At 67.5% G+C, this 13972-nt stretch overlaps 5 protein-coding genes across 5 annotated transcripts; 3 read left to right on the top strand and 2 right to left on the bottom strand.

The window, feature by feature from the left end:
- Window positions 1-514: 514 nt before the first annotated feature.
- Window positions 515-2332, top strand: RHOBADRAFT_54729 (uncharacterized protein; the record flags this gene model as incomplete). The annotated part of the gene is made up of 7 exons (XM_018417471.1): window positions 515-889; window positions 947-1082; window positions 1143-1268; window positions 1333-1683; window positions 1749-1849; window positions 1982-2074; window positions 2135-2332. The coding sequence occupies 7 exons, from the start codon at window positions 515-517 to the stop codon at window positions 2282-2284; spliced, it is 1332 nt and encodes a 443-aa protein (XP_018269559.1). The 3' UTR covers window positions 2285-2332.
- Window positions 2328-3857, bottom strand: RHOBADRAFT_54730 (uncharacterized protein; the record flags this gene model as incomplete). Its single annotated transcript, XM_018417472.1, has 1 exon — window positions 2328-3857. One exon carries the CDS (start codon window positions 3855-3857, stop codon window positions 2433-2435), a length of 1425 nt encoding a protein of 474 aa, XP_018269560.1. The 3' UTR covers window positions 2328-2432.
- A 1244-nt stretch (window positions 3858-5101) lies between these two features.
- RHOBADRAFT_28607 (uncharacterized protein) lies at window positions 5102-7920 on the top strand. Its single transcript, XM_018412833.1, has 9 exons — window positions 5102-5725; window positions 5872-5944; window positions 6052-6201; window positions 6286-6376; window positions 6451-6665; window positions 6738-6915; window positions 7003-7101; window positions 7188-7404; window positions 7500-7920. Exons 1-9 carry the CDS (start codon window positions 5659-5661, stop codon window positions 7787-7789), a joined length of 1380 nt encoding a protein of 459 aa, XP_018269561.1. The 5' UTR covers window positions 5102-5658; the 3' UTR covers window positions 7790-7920.
- A 712-nt stretch (window positions 7921-8632) lies between these two features.
- Window positions 8633-12380, top strand: RHOBADRAFT_38075 (uncharacterized protein; the record flags this gene model as incomplete). Its single annotated transcript, XM_018413489.1, has 17 exons — window positions 8633-8816; window positions 8929-9128; window positions 9259-9411; window positions 9478-9592; window positions 9701-9792; window positions 9875-9952; window positions 10037-10144; window positions 10208-10425; window positions 10532-10705; window positions 10799-10897; window positions 10963-11044; window positions 11115-11238; window positions 11305-11370; window positions 11435-11542; window positions 11613-11806; window positions 11886-11950; window positions 12023-12380. The coding sequence occupies 17 exons, from the start codon at window positions 8633-8635 to the stop codon at window positions 12333-12335; spliced, it is 2373 nt and encodes a 790-aa protein (XP_018269562.1). The 3' UTR covers window positions 12336-12380.
- Window positions 12381-12532: 152 nt separating this feature from the next.
- RHOBADRAFT_45476 (uncharacterized protein) lies at window positions 12533-13901 on the bottom strand (the record flags this gene model as incomplete). The annotated part of the gene is made up of 6 exons (XM_018414615.1): window positions 12533-12697; window positions 12894-12966; window positions 13033-13128; window positions 13250-13315; window positions 13399-13708; window positions 13772-13901. The coding sequence occupies 6 exons, from the start codon at window positions 13899-13901 to the stop codon at window positions 12533-12535; spliced, it is 840 nt and encodes a 279-aa protein (XP_018269563.1).
- Between the last annotated feature and the right edge of the window lie 71 nt (window positions 13902-13972).

The following is a 13972-nucleotide window of genomic DNA, read 5'->3' on the forward strand; positions in this document are numbered from 1 at the left end:
CCAAGAAGCAGCTGGTCCTCCTCGATGCCGACCTGGGTCGGCGAGGCGAGTCGCCCTGGCAGCCGAGTGGGCGCATCTGCCGTCGACCGTGCGGCACCTCGTCCCCGCACAGGACGCTGTTGGAGCACAAGAAGGGCGAGCGACGCCTGCACGACGACGCAGGGGAGGATTGGTGGGAGGCGAGGGGGGTCGTGGCGCTGAGAGAAGGGATCAGGGGAGGAGGCCAGGCGAAGAGCGCCTTGTAGTGTCTGTGGAGAGCCACAAGTCAGCTCGTCGTCGTGTCCCGGCGTCTCGAGAGTCGAGAGAGGGTGGACGGACCGAAACTTGAGGGCGAGGACGACCCACGTCTTGGGGCGGCGCAAGGGTGGGCTCAGACGACTGCCGGCAGCTGTTTCGCCGGCTAGAAAGCAAGCCTCTGGCAGCAGGGGCACGAGGCGGTCTACAGGAGCAGAGACTGCGAGCGAGTCGAGTGACGGTTGCTCTCGCCCACGTTGACTCGTCCGCAGCGGCGCAGATGCTCCCAGACTGTGCCCAGACGGCTCAGGCGGCTCAGGCGCCTGCAGTGCCGCCGCCGACACCAGCCCTGCCACCGTCCAGCATCCTCGCCTCGAGCGCTCCGCCTCCTCCCCGCACCGCCGGCTCACTCGTCGGCACCTCCATCCCGACCTCGAGCACCGACAGCGCACCCGCACCGTCCAGCTCCCCGCCAACCCTCACGACTCCGGCAGCTCCCGCCGACGCGGCTGCCCTCGCACCTCGCGCCTCGTCCTCGTCGCCGGAGGTTCCGCCGACCTCGCTCGACCACCGCGTGTGCCGGATCTGCTTTGGCGACGACGACGACAGCGGCGAGCTGGGTCGACTGCTCGCGCCCTGTCTCTGCCGAGGAACGGTGCGTCGCCGAAACTCTCTCCTTCCCCAGCCCCGAGCTGACCTCTCGCTTCTGCAGGCCCGCTACGTCCACCAGGACTGTCTGCGCTCTTGGCGCGAGGCCGACAAGCTCAACAGCTTCTACGTGTGCGGTCAATGCGGCGCACGGTACCGCTTTCGGCAGACGGCGGTGACGAGGCTGCTCGGCCGACGCTGTGCGTCTTCCTTCCTTTCTCTCTCTCCTTGCAACCGGGCTGACCTTCTACTCCTCTCAGTTGCCACGGTCGTCATCGGCGTCGTCATCATGCTCCTCTCGTCCTTCCTGACCGGCTTCTTCGCCGACCCGCTCATGCGGCTCGCCAACGAGGACGCGCTCGACCCGCAAACGGGGCAGCTTCCCTGTGCGTCCACTCTCCCTTCTTTGCGCCGTCCTCGACAGCCCGACTGACTCTTCTGCGACCGCAGTTCACTACTACGACGACGTTCATGCGCTCGCCGACGCTGTTCGCGAGACGACCTCGACGGTTGGCTACCTCGTCGGCGACTGCACGTGGTCGTCGCCTCGCGAGCTCGTCCGCTCGCACCTGCGCACGACTGTGTTCCTCGAGGACGGCATCGGCGAGGTCAAGGAAGTGTCTTACGACTCGAGGGCGGCCAGTACCGGGTGTGGTGACCGGTGGGCCGTGCGCGGCGAGGGCGAGAAGTGGGGGCAGGACGACCGGGTTCGGCGCGAGGACTGGGCGACGAGAGCGCTGCTGCACTTGGTAAAGGGTGCGACGACGGCCGCCTGGGGCTGGGCGTTCGCCTGCCGGACACGTGCGTCCCCCCTCTCTCTCTCTTTCTTCCTGCGTCGCCAGCTCACAATCGTCTCGTCGTCGCAGTGCGTCTCGTCGCCGTCGGTCTCGCCTGCGCGCACTACATGCGGTGGACCTGGGCGCGAGGCCGAGCCGTGCCCGACATCCCGGGCCTCGTCTGGTGCCTCGTGCGTCCCCTCTCTCTTCTCTCTCTCTCTCTCTCTCTCTCTCTCTCTCTCTCTCTTTCTCTCTCTCTCTCTCGTCGAGCGCGAGCCTCGACTGATGCCGCTCGGTGACTCTCTCTCTCTCGCTGCTCGCAGGACGCAGACGTCTTCAAGTGGAACCGCCGCCAGATCAAGCAGGCTCGAGTCCGAGGCCAGCTCTTCTCGACCCGGCAGCTCTTCAGCGTCGTCGTGCGTCCCTCTTTCTCTTTCTCGTTCAAGGACGTTCAACTGATTCTCGAGGCGACGCAGAGCACCGTCCCGCTCGTCTACCGCTCGGCGCGCATCGCTCACAGCGCGGCAGGAGCGCTCGTCAAGCGCGCGCTCGCGGGCGTCGAGGACCTCGTGCTCGATCTCGACGGCGAGGCAGCGTTGGACATAGACAAGCAGAAGGTAGACTAGAGTTGCAGTGTGAACGACGCAGGAGGGAGAAACTATTAATGCCAACGACAGGGAGAGAAGAGAGGGGAGAAAGAAAAGACTGCGGGTGCGAGAGAGCGAGAGAGAGAGGGAGGAAGAGGAAGCACGAAAGAAAGCCTTGCCGCCGCCGTCACAGCTCCATCTCGACGTCCTCCATGCCCTGCATCGCGTCGTCTGTTTCCATCTCGGCCTCGTCGTCGCCAGCATCGTGCACCGCCTCCTCCCTCTCGCGCATGACCTCGAACTCCCTCCAGCTCTCGGCCCTCCTCTCCCTCGCCTCCTGCTCCTTGGTCCCGCCGCTCCCGAGCGCGTGCAGCGACGGCGGCGGGCGGTACAGGACGAGCTCGCCGCGCTGGGCCTTGTCGGCCTCGCGGCGCAGGTTGGCGACGAGCGACGCGGGGAGGCCCTCGAGCGCGGCGGCGCGCACGGCGAGCGGGTTGATCTTAGGCTGCTGAGGGGGCGACGACGAGGAGGAGGCGGAGGACGAGTCGAAGGGGAGGGGCGCGGCGTCGTCCTTGGGCGACGAGGGCGGCGAGGGCGAGAGGGACGCGACGTAGATGCGGTGCGGGGACAGGTCGACGCTGCCCGACGCAGGGAGCATCGTCACCTCGTGCTCGTCGGCGTCCATGCCGTCGCCTGCGCCCGTCGCGCCGCTCACCGCCGCCGCAGCCGCCGCCGAGGGGAAGAAGGCGCTCTGGCCCCAGGGCACGGTCGCGAGGCCGCCCGTCCCGGAGGCGGCATGCGGTGGCGCGGTCTCGGCGGCGGCGGTGACCGGGCTCGTCGGCGGTGCGGCAGGGAGCGACGAGGCTCCTCCTGGGAGGGGCGACGACGGGGTGCGCTGGCGCGGGGGCGGCGAGGCAAAGTGGTGCGGCGGCGGGACGGCCGCGGCCGAGAAGGCGCCTGCGCCCGAGCTCGGGAGCGGCTGCGAGGTCGTCGGGAGGGGCGGTGGTGCGACGGGATAAGGTGTGGGTGCGTGCGGGAGGAAGGCGGGTGCGGGTTCGGCGGCGGACGAGGAGGGAGAGGGGACGGCGAGCGACAGGCGGCCGAACGCCTCGTGATCTGGCGCGAAACGGATGCGCTTGCGCCTTGGAGGCTCGTCGCCATCGTCATCTTGCCGTGGAGGTTGCTGCGCGCCGCCAAAGTCGAGCCCGAGGCCCTCGCCGCCGCCGCCGCCGCCGTCGCGGGTGGACCAGCTCGCGCGGTCGGGGCTGAAGGCGTGCGCCTGCGGGTCGGCCTCGGCTGCCGACTCCTTGATCGGGTCGAGGTTGGAGCTGGTCGAGCGCTGTCGAAGGTGGGCGGACCAGGCTGCGCCTTGTCCTTGTGGCGCCGAGGGCGGTGGGGCCGGCTGGACGACGGCGGCGGCGGCGTCTGCGAGCTGGTCGTTGAGGGTCGAGGTGCGGGTGTGGGTGTCGGCCGAGGCGTGTGCGCGCTTGAGGCGCGGGCGGGTCGGGTACGCGGGCGGGTGCAGGGCCGACGCGAGCGGGTTGGAGGTGGCTGCGAGGGGCGCAGAGAGGGGAGGTGGTGGAGCGGGCGCGAAGCGAGGCGGCGGCTGCATCGCGGGCGGAGGGCACTGGTGGTTGTGCGCAGCTCGAGTGTGGTCCCGCACAGGCGGTGATTGGTGCGAGAGCGCAAGCACGACGCCTCGGCAGCGGAGACAGATGAGATTCGACCGCGTTCCTCGCCTCTCAGACTGGACGAGTGACGATACAGCTGTACTTCTGAGAGTATCACAGGCAGTCCAATACCCCAAACGAAGCACGCAGAGCTGTGGCTGCGTCCCTCGCGGTGGGTTAATTCCCCCGCCGCCATCGCTGGTTCTCTGCTCTCTCGCTCTCGCCGACTCGCCTCGGACGTGTGCCAGCACAGCCTACCAGCCGCTGCAGCTGCCCACCTCTCGAGCCCACCGCCGCGCTCTCTCGATGGCCCGCTCAAAGGGCGCCAAAGCCCGGTCGACCCCGCCTCGTCCAGCCCCGCCTCCGCGCGACTCTGCCTCGAGCGCTCACGGCGACGACGACGACGACAGCGACACGTTCGAGGACGCCCTTCCCTCGACGGCTCAACCTTCGACCCCGGCATCCCTCCACGCGGCCGACGACGACGGCGCCAACGACGGCGACCCCGCGCCCCACGCGCACTATGGCGAGCACGACCTCGACAACGAGCCACCGCACTCGGGCAGCGAGGGAGGGCAGCAGGGCAACGGCGAGCACGCCAGCGGCGAGTCGGTCGGCAAGGACGGCGCGGGCGAGCAGCTCGACGGCGACGGTCGCCCCTCCTCCTCGCCCGCCGACGCCCTCGAGCGCGCCCAGACCCCGACCCTGCCACGCGACACCGCCTCGGCCGCCGCCGCCACCACCCCGCCGCGCACGCCGACCTCGGACAGGCGCACCGCCTCGCGCCCCACCTCGGTCGCCTCGACCACCTCGTCGTCCGCCGGCGTCGACCGCCGCAAGGCCAACCGCCTTTCGTCGAGCGTGCCCTCGTCGTCCAACGAGCTCGAGACTGACGCCTCGTCGCCGACCGACGAGCACGACGACCAGCACCACCGCCACGAAGGCGACGACTCGGTCTCTGAGCTCCCCTCGTCGTCCTTCTCGCCCGCCGCCAAACGCCCCTTCTCGCTCTCGTCCGACCCCGAGACGCCCACCGCCCCTCATGCCTCGTCCCCTCCCTCGTCCCCGGCGCGCGACCGCCCAAAACCTGACCGCCGCCGTTCGTCCCTCCTCGCGTCGCCGTTCGGCGCCGCGCCGACCGACCCGACCAACGTCGGTCGCGAGGGCTCGGCGAGCCTGACGCAGGCCGTGTGGCGCCAGAGCCTCGGGCTCAACTCGAGCCCGGCTGCGAGGACGCTTGTCGATGTTACGCTGCACGACGACGCGGACGAGGCCGACGAGCGCGAGCGGGCACTCGGGCTCGGCGCGAGCGACGACGACGAGGAGGGCGCGAGGGAGGGGCGCAACGGCGGGACGCCCCGTGCGAGGCGAGCAGGGTCGTCCAAGCGGCGCTCGGCGGCGGTCAACGGCGACGAGGCGGCGGCGGGCGCAGGAGGAGGGGGGTACGGCGCGCTGTCGCACGGCGCACCTCCGGTCGAGACGCGCGACCGCCAGACGTCGGTCGCCGAGCCGCACGCCGCCGACGGCTTCCTCAGCAACCGGTACAGCGTCAACCTGTCGTCGCTGTCGGCCTCGTCGCCCTCGGTCCCGGGCACGTCGACCGCGCCCGACTCGCCCGCCGCGCCCGCCGACCCCGACGCGCCGACGCAGCACGAGCCCGAGACGGCGAGCAACGGGATCCAGCGGCTCCAGGCCGAGTTCCTCAAGGTGCGCGAGCGGCAGGAGCACGAGGGCGACGAGGCCATGGCCATCGACTGGGATTTCTGGGGCCGCGTTATGAACGACTACGAGGAGGTGGCGAGGACTCAGCGTGCGTCCCCTGCACGCTCTCTCTCTCTCGGTTTCATGCCGCGCCTTCATGTGCCCGGTCGTGCGCGCCGCTCGGCGGCTCGTGCGCGACGGGCTACCACGGCGTCTACTTGCACCGACACTGACCGTCCCGACGTCGCCCAACAGCTCGAGATCTTTCTCGCGCCATCCAGCGAGGCATTCCGCCGGCCTTGCGCGGCATGACGTGGCAGCTCATGGCGTGCGTCCCCTCCCTCGCCGTCGTCGTCGGCCTATCCCCTTTCCCCTCCCTTTCTTCCTCTCGCCCTTTTCCTCGCCGCCCTACTGACACTCTTATCGCCCTCACAGTGCCGCCAAGGACGCCAACCTCGAGTTCGTCTACTCGGAGCTCCTCAAGCAGAGCTCGCCGCACGAGAAGAGCATCGCGCGCGACCTGAGCCGCACGTTCCCCAAGCACGCCTACTTTGTCGACGCAGACGGCGTCGGTCAAGAGAACCTGTGCGTCCACTCTCTCCACCTGTTTCGCGGACCGTCGCCGAGGAGGAAGCAGAGGGCTCACTCGAGATTCTCGTCGTCCCGGAGGTTTAACGTCGTCAAGGCGTATTCGCTCTACGACGACGAGGTGGGTTACACGCAGGGTCTGCAGTTCATCGTCGGCCCTTTGTTGCTCAACGTGCGTCAACCCTCTCCCTCGTCCTCCCCTTCTCGCCGACGCCGCACAGTCACTGACCCTCGCGCCTCGCGCAGATGCCCGACGAGGAGGCCTTCTCGGTCCTCGTGCGCCTCATGAAGGCCTACGACCTGCGCTCGCACTACACGCCCAACATGCCCGGCTTGCAACTGCGCCTGTTCCAGTTCGACCGCCTCGTCGAGGAGCTCGCGCCGACCGTGTTCCTCCACATGCTGCGCCAGGGCGTCAAGAGCAGCATGTACGCGAGTCAGTGGTTCTTGACCTTGTTCGGGTGCGTCCCTCCTTTCTCTCCCTCCTCCTCACTTGTTGTCGCCCGGCCTGACAACCTCGCTTCCCTGCGCAGGTACCGCTTCCCGCTCGAGCTCGTCTCGGCCGTGTTCGACCTCGTGTTTGCCGAGGGCGTCGAGGCCGTGTTCCGGTTCGCCGTGTCGCTCCTGCGCCGCAACGAGGCGCACCTCCTCACGCTCGAGTTCGAGGACCTGATCGACTTTCTCAAGAACGGCCTGTTCGAGGTCTATGCGGTGCGTCCCTTGCTCTCTCTCTCCCCTTCCCTTTCCCTGTGCCCTCTCTCTTCCTCGTGTCGATGACCTGACCGAGAACTCGTGCAGCCCGACGAGGAGGAGCGAGCGCGCAACCCGGACGCGCAGTACAAGGTGCACGAGTTTGTCCGCGAGGCGCTGCAGGTCCGGATCACGCCCATGATGCTCGTGCGTCCCACTCTCTCTCTCTCTCTCTCTTTCCGTCTCGCCTTATTGACGTCTCCTACTGACCCGCTTGGTTCCTCACCGCGCAGGACCAGTTCGGCGAGGAGTGGGCCTCGCTGTGCGCGGCGCAGACGGCGCACACGGCCGAGCTCGACGCCCTGCGCAAGGCCAACCTGCAGCTGTCGATCCAGGTGCGACAGCTCGAGGCGAGCTTGGCCCAGATCAACGCCGAGCACTGCGACCTCGTCAAGCAGGTCGTCGCGTCGAGGTTGGACCGCGAGGAGCTCGAGGACGAGCTCGTCAAGTGTGCGTCGGCCTGCTCTCTCTTTCTCTCTTTGCCTCGATCGTCGGCCAAGCTCGTCACGAGCTCGGCATCCTGACCGTCGTTGTCGAACCCGCAGACAAGCTCGCCTACGCCGACCTGTCGCACCTCGCCGCTGCCGAGCGCGCCTCGACCTCGTCGCTCCAGGTGCGCCGCCAGAGCGAACTGAGTACCGCCTCGTCGCGCTCGGGCGACGAGAACCCGCTCCCGGCACCGCCGGCGCCACCGCTGCCACCGCGGCAGGCGTCGGGCTCGGGCGGCGGGGCGGCGGCGGCGCTCAGTGGGATCGGGCGAGGGTGGTTCGGCGGCTCGGCGGGCGGTACGCCGGTGAGGAGGACGAGCTCGAACATGAGCGGTGGAGGATGGTGAGCGCCTGAGCGTGCGACGCAGACGAGGATGCGGACGAGGAGCGAGTTGGTGGTCGAGCGTAGCTAGACGGCCGGAGCTGGGCTCGGGTCGACTCTCATCGGTGGACACTATTCCTGCATGCACCGCCTTGTACCAACAGAGAGCAGGAGAGCCCTGGGCGAGTTGCCAGCTTCGTTCGACCACATCTCGCGTCGGCGCGACGGCGCAGTTCCTCAACTCGCTCGCCCACACGCCGCCAAGCTCGGTACGCGACCTCGCTGTCGCTAGCGAGCATCAACAGCGGCACCGACGCGCTCTCCAGCAGCCCGCACGGCCTGCGCTCGCCTCCTCGTCGACCGCGCCCGCCTTCATCTCCCGCGACGAGCCCGACGCCGAGTACCTCGCCAGCGCAGCTCGTGCGCCCCGAGTGCCTCGACGCGAGCTCTCGCGACCCTCTTGCGCGCCAGATCCGCCCTCTCGCAAGCCCGCCCGCGACGATGGACTTCCGCTCGCGGCCCCCACCTCCCCCCGACCTCGCGACTTTCGCCCTCGGCGGCTTCCCCAGCCCCGTACCGCCATCAGCAGCCGACCACTCGCCGCCACGATCCGCCTCTCGGCCGCGCCAGTCGTCCTCGGGCCAGCGTCCTCGGCGGTACTCGTCGTTCCAGCAGGCAGGAGCCGGCACGCCCGTCATCCCCATCGAGCGCGACTTTGGGTTCGACTCGCCGGCGACGGCGGGCATGCGGCGCAGGAGCGGGGGCGAGGGCGTGCGGAAAGCCGTCGGCGAGGAGAGCAGGCGGTGTGCGTCCACCTCTCCCTTCCCGACGCAGCCTGTACCTGTCGGGCCCGTCGACTGACTGTCATATGCCTCCTAAACGCGCAGACGAGGACTTTTCGACGATCGACTGGGTCGCAGATACCCTGCTCGAGCGCTCGAGGCGGCGGCACGAGGCGGCGACGGCAACGAGGACGCTCGGGCACAGCGTCAGGGCGGGCTTCTGGCGCATCGCCGAGGCGTGTCAGAGCTGGGCAGTCGTCAGTCTCGTCGGTGCGTCCTTGTTCCGCCCTCGTGTTCCTCCGTGACGGCGGCGGCGGGTCGTCCCGTCACACCGACTGACCCTCCCTTCCTTTCTCCCCCGCCCTCCCTCTCGCCGTCGCAGGCGCCATCATCGGCTTCAACGCGGCCCTCATGTCGATCATGACGGCCTGGCTGTCGGACCTCAAGCTCGGGTACTGCCGGCAAGGGTGGTGGCTCAACCGCAAGTTCTGCTGCTGGGAGATCGAGGAGGGCCTGTGCGAGGACTGGGTCACCTGGACGGGTTGGGCAGGCGTCCAGTGGCTCGTCTATGTCGCGTTCGCGGTACGTCCAGTCAGTTCTCAAGTCGCTCCCGTCCTCGTCGTCCCTTCCCGCTGCCCTACTGGGAGCAAGAAGAGGGCGTGTGTCGTTGACTCGAACGGCCTGAGACTGACTCGCCGACTCATCCCTGCAGGGCCTCTTTGCTTTCACGTGCGCGTTCCTCGTCAAGTCGTTCGCGCCGTACGCCGCCGGGTCCGGCATCAGCGAGATCAAGTGCATCCTCGCCGGCTTCATCATCAACGGCTACTTGTCCTTTTCGACCCTCAGCATCAAGTCGCTCACTCTTGTACGTCCTTGTCGACCATCACGAGGTGGCAGAGCGTCGACTGACTCTCCAACCCCGTCCTCGCAGCCCATCTCGATCGCCTCGGGCCTGTCGGTCGGCAAGGAGGGCCCGTCGGTCCACGTCGCGAGCGCTATCGGGCACGTCGTCGCGAGTCGGTTCGCCCGGTTCAAGCGCAGTCAGGGTGCGTCGTCTCGTTTCGTCACGAGCCAGGTCTCCTTCTCCTGCGCCTTGCGATGGCAAGGCCCGGCCGGCCCTTCCTTCGCGTGCTCACACACCTCACCGCCTGCAGCCAAGATGCGCGAGATCGTCACGGCTGCATCTGCGACAGGTGTCGCCGTCGCGTTCGGCTCGCCTATCGGTGGCGTCCTCTTCTCGCTCGAGGTACGTGCGCACCTTCTCCTTCTCGTTCTGGGCACCGCAAACTCCCGTACTGACTTTGCGCCTCTCTCCTCGTCGCTTGCAGGAGATGACGATCAACTGGCCTATCAAGACGATGTGGAAGAGCTTCTTCTGCGCCTTGGTCGCCAACGTCGTCCTCTCGGTGCGTCCACTCTTTCTCCCCTCTCTCGCCTTCCACGATCCCGCCCTCGTCCAGTGTCGCTCACCGCTCCTTACCCCTTGACAGGCCATGAACCCGTTCCGCACGGGCAAGATCGTCCTGTTCCAGGTCAGCTTCGACCGCGACTGGCACTTTTTCGAGTTGGGCTTCTTCATCCTCATCGGCGTCTTTGGCGTGCGTCCCCTGTCTTCTTCTGTCCCTCCTCGAGTACGAGCTCTAACGTATCCTCGAGCACAGGGTCTATACGGCGCGTTCGTCATCAAGTACAACCTGCAGGTCGCCGCGTTCCGCCGCAAGCACCTCGGCTCGAGCGCCATCTCCGAGGCCGTCACGCTCGCCGTCCTGACGGCCGCCGTCGCGTTCACGAATCGGTTTCTGCGCCTCGACATGAACGAGATGCTCGACGTCCTCTTTCGCGAGTGCGAGGGCGGCGGCGACTACGAGAACCTGTGCCAGTGAGTCGCACGGTCCTCCTCGGCGGCGTCTCGGCCTCTTACGGCAGCGCGCAGCCTGGGTCGAGGCCCAGCGACGCTCGTCACTGACCTTCTTCTCGCCGAGCAGGACCTGGGCGCAATGGCGCATGGTCAACTCGCTCCTCCTCGCGACCGTCATCCGTACTTTCCTCGTCATCATTTCGTACGGCTGCAAGGTCCCTGCCGGCATCTTCGTGCCCTCGATGGCGGTCGGTGCGACGTTCGGCAGGATGGTCGGCATCCTCGTCAAGGCCATGTACCGGTGCGTCGTCGTCGTCTCCCTCCCTCGACCCTTTTCCTCGCCGCGCTCGTCTCGACGAGGCCAAGGCTCACTCGTTCCCGGCCTCGTACGCAGCGCGCACCCGACATGGAGCATGTTCGCCGGCTGTGACCCTGAAAAGCCGTGCATCACGCCCGGCACGTACGCCTTCCTCGGAGCTGCGGCGGGACTCGCGTGCGTCCCCCTTCTCTCCGCCCTTCTGCCCCTCGTGACGCCTCGACTGACTCCCGCTTCCGCAGAGGTATCACGCGCATCACGGTCACGGTCGTCGTCATCATGTTCGAGCTCACGGGCGCCCTCACCTACATCCTCCCGACCATGGTGCGTCTCGCTCGTTCCTCTCTCTCTGTCTACTCTCGACGTGAGCTCATCAGTCCACCGCCACTCGCAGATCGTCGTCATGGTGACCAAGGCCGTCAGCGACCAGTTCGGCGGCGGCGGCATCGCCGACCAGATGATCAAGTTTAACGGGTACCCGCTGCTCGAGAACCACGAGCTCGTCTTTGGCGTTCCAGGTGCGCCGCCTCTTTTCGCCTACCCCTCAGACGCATCGCGTCTCTGACTCTGCGCCCCGCACGCAGTGTCGACCGTCATGCGCCGCAAGCTCGTCTGCCTGCCCTCGCAAGGCATGACCCTCGATGAGCTGCGTGCGTCTCCTCGCCTCTCCGACCTCTCGAGACCGAGCCTGACGCTCGCCACCTCGTCTCGCAGAGCAACTTCTCGGCTCGAACAAGTACCAGGGCTTCCCCGTCGTCAAGAGCCGCAAGGACTCGACGCTCCTCGGCGACATCTCGCGGCGAGATCTCAAGGTCGCCATCGGTCCGTCTCTTCTCCCTCTCGTTTCTGTCGAACGTCAGGACACACCCGCTCACGCTCTACCTGTCGACAGAGAAAGCTAAGCTCTCGAGCATCGTGCCACCCGACGCGCCCTGCCTCTTCTGCCCGCAAGACGACGTCGCCGACGAGTCGGAGCCGCCCAGCCCGGTCTCGCCGAGAGACGCCGAGGACGGCGGCGGCATGGATCCGGACGAGTGGGGCGGTGGAGAGGAGGGCATCGTCGACTTCTCGTCGTTTGTGAACCAGGTGCGCCCTCTCGTCCGCCGTTGAGGGGGTCCGTGCGCATGTTCGACGACCTGACCTCTTCTCGCCCCTCGCGCCGCAGACGCCTCTCACGGTCTCGCCCAAGCAGCCTCTCGAGTTCGTCATGCAGCTCTTTCGCCGAATGGGGTGCGTCCACTGCTCTTCCTCCTCGTCAGCCCGTCGACCTTCCTAACTCGCCGTCCTTCTTCCCTCGCGCAGCCCTCGAGTTATCCTCGTCGAGCGCTTCGGCGACCTCGTCGGCCTCGTCTCGGTCAAGGACTGCCTCAAGTACACGATCGCGCACGAGGCCGACCACGAGCACGACGCTTCGGGCACGTCGGGCGGCGACGAGCTCGAGGCGACGCTCGAGGAGCTGCGGCTCTGGGGCAAGGACGTCAAGGACTGGGTTGCGGCCAAGGTGACGGGGCGCGAGGTGCCGATGAGCCCCGAAGGGTTGCGCATGGGCTCGACGGGCTTCAGATCGGCGGAAAGCAGCAGCGCCGACGAGCGGTACGGGCGAGGGCGAGGGTGAGGGGTTGTAGATACAGCGTGACATCGATAGACAGCGCTTTCGTTGCTCCTCTCCTCTCGTGTGACGCTCGGCGAGCGAGAGAACAGGTCGCAAAGCTCGATGCACGCTGCCGAGGATCGTACACGGACCCGCCCGGGACCTCCCTCTCGTCCGCCTCGTCGCCGCTCGTGCTCTCCTCGGGCCCGCTGCCTCTACTATCACTGCTGCGCCGAACCTCTCGCGCTCGACCGCTCGACCGCCGACCGCGACGACAGGTTGGCGCTTTGACCTCGTCGCTCGAGTCGGTCTCGCTGCCGGACGCAGAGTCCTCCATGGCCCGCGCCGTTGGGTCCCTCTGCTGGTGCGAGAAGCGCCACGCTCGACTGTGAGAGAGGCGTGTCAGTCGCAGTGGCGGCAATACGAGAGAAGAGAGCGAAAGACGCACAGGAGGATCACGTCCAGGGCCAGAAGCGTCATGATCGCCGCCACGACGACGAGCGCCGCGGTCAATGCAGGAGTCTGTACATCGAGACTGCTTCAGCCCAGGTCGGGCAGAAGAGAGAGAGAGTAGAGACGCACCTCGGGCGATCCTGTGCTCGTAAAGAGCGAGCCGGCGTAGACGAAGACGAGCTCTTTCGGAAGGGCGACGACTCTGCGCAAGGGTGATCAGGGGTGTGTGGTGACATGGGCAGGAATAGGGAGAGAGTATGGGACGCACAGAGCCACCACGTAGAGGCGAAAGGGAATGCCGATGGTCGCCGCGACGGCCGTTGTGACCCGACCAGGCAACGCCGACAGGCGCAACGAGATGACGCTGTTGCGGGCGCACACCTTTTGACGTCAGTACACAGTGTCTGAGATCTTCTCGAGGCCCGCAGCTGGCGCGTCGCACGAGGAGATGCGCTGGCGAGGAAGAGGGGGAGGCTCGAGCGCACTCGAGAAGGCCGGCGCTGCGCACCGAGCGAGCGAGATACGAGTAAAGCGGCTTCTCCTGCTCGATACTGCGGGCGTGAGGAACGCTGTTGTCAGTGACGCTGTCCAGGAGAAAGGAGGAAGGGAAAGTCGAAAGCTCGCCTCGACGCACCTCTCAGCCTTGGCCCGCAAGAACGTGCTGAAAGCGCCGAAGCACAGGATCTCGCCGACGAGTGTGCCCACAAAGACGACAGGGACGCCAATCTTGAAGCCCCAGATGGCGCCCGTCGCGACGGCCGTCGCAGAGTGGCCCGCGAGCGGCGGAAACTCGACGGCGACGAGGATGGCAACGGGCACGAGCCACGAGCACGGCGTGGCCAGGATGACGTCCCGGCGAGGCTCAAGGTAGACAAGAATGTCGTGGCGGAAGATGACCGCGAGGATCGCAAAGCCGACGAAGGCGACGAGGAGGAGCCACCAATCTGGACGTAGGTGACGTGTCAGTCCGTGCGGGGCTGCGAGACGCGGAGAACAGTGCGACGCACACCAGTACCGCAGTCGGAACGCTTTGCGCGTAAGCCGGCTCCAATCGAGAACCCGCAGAGCGCGCCAACCCTCGACCGCCATCGCCCGGTTGTCGTCGACGACGCTGCGCCACGAAGCAGCTTGGCGCATAGCTGGCGCTCGGGGTGCCGGGCGAGCGCAAGCTCACAGAGCGCGAGAACAAAAGCGAGAAGCCGAGGCAG

This window comes from Rhodotorula graminis (genome assembly GCF_001329695.1).
Source record: "Rhodotorula graminis WP1 unplaced genomic scaffold RHOBAscaffold_10, whole genome shotgun sequence".
In the NCBI taxonomy this organism is placed as follows: Eukaryota; Fungi; Basidiomycota; class Microbotryomycetes; order Sporidiobolales; family Sporidiobolaceae; genus Rhodotorula; species Rhodotorula graminis.

Bases quoted from the DNA above. Each gene is read 5' to 3' on its own strand.
- RHOBADRAFT_28607 (XM_018412833.1), top strand. From the start codon at position 5,659: ATGGCCATCGACTGGGATTTCTGGGGCCGCGTTATGAACGACTACGAG. The intron at 5,726-5,871 runs GTGCGTCCCCTG...GTCGCCCAACAG, and splicing joins GGAGGTGGCGAGGACTCAGC to CTCGAGATCTTTCTCGCGCC. The intron at 5,945-6,051 runs GTGCGTCCCCTC...TCGCCCTCACAG, and splicing joins ATGACGTGGCAGCTCATGGC to TGCCGCCAAGGACGCCAACC.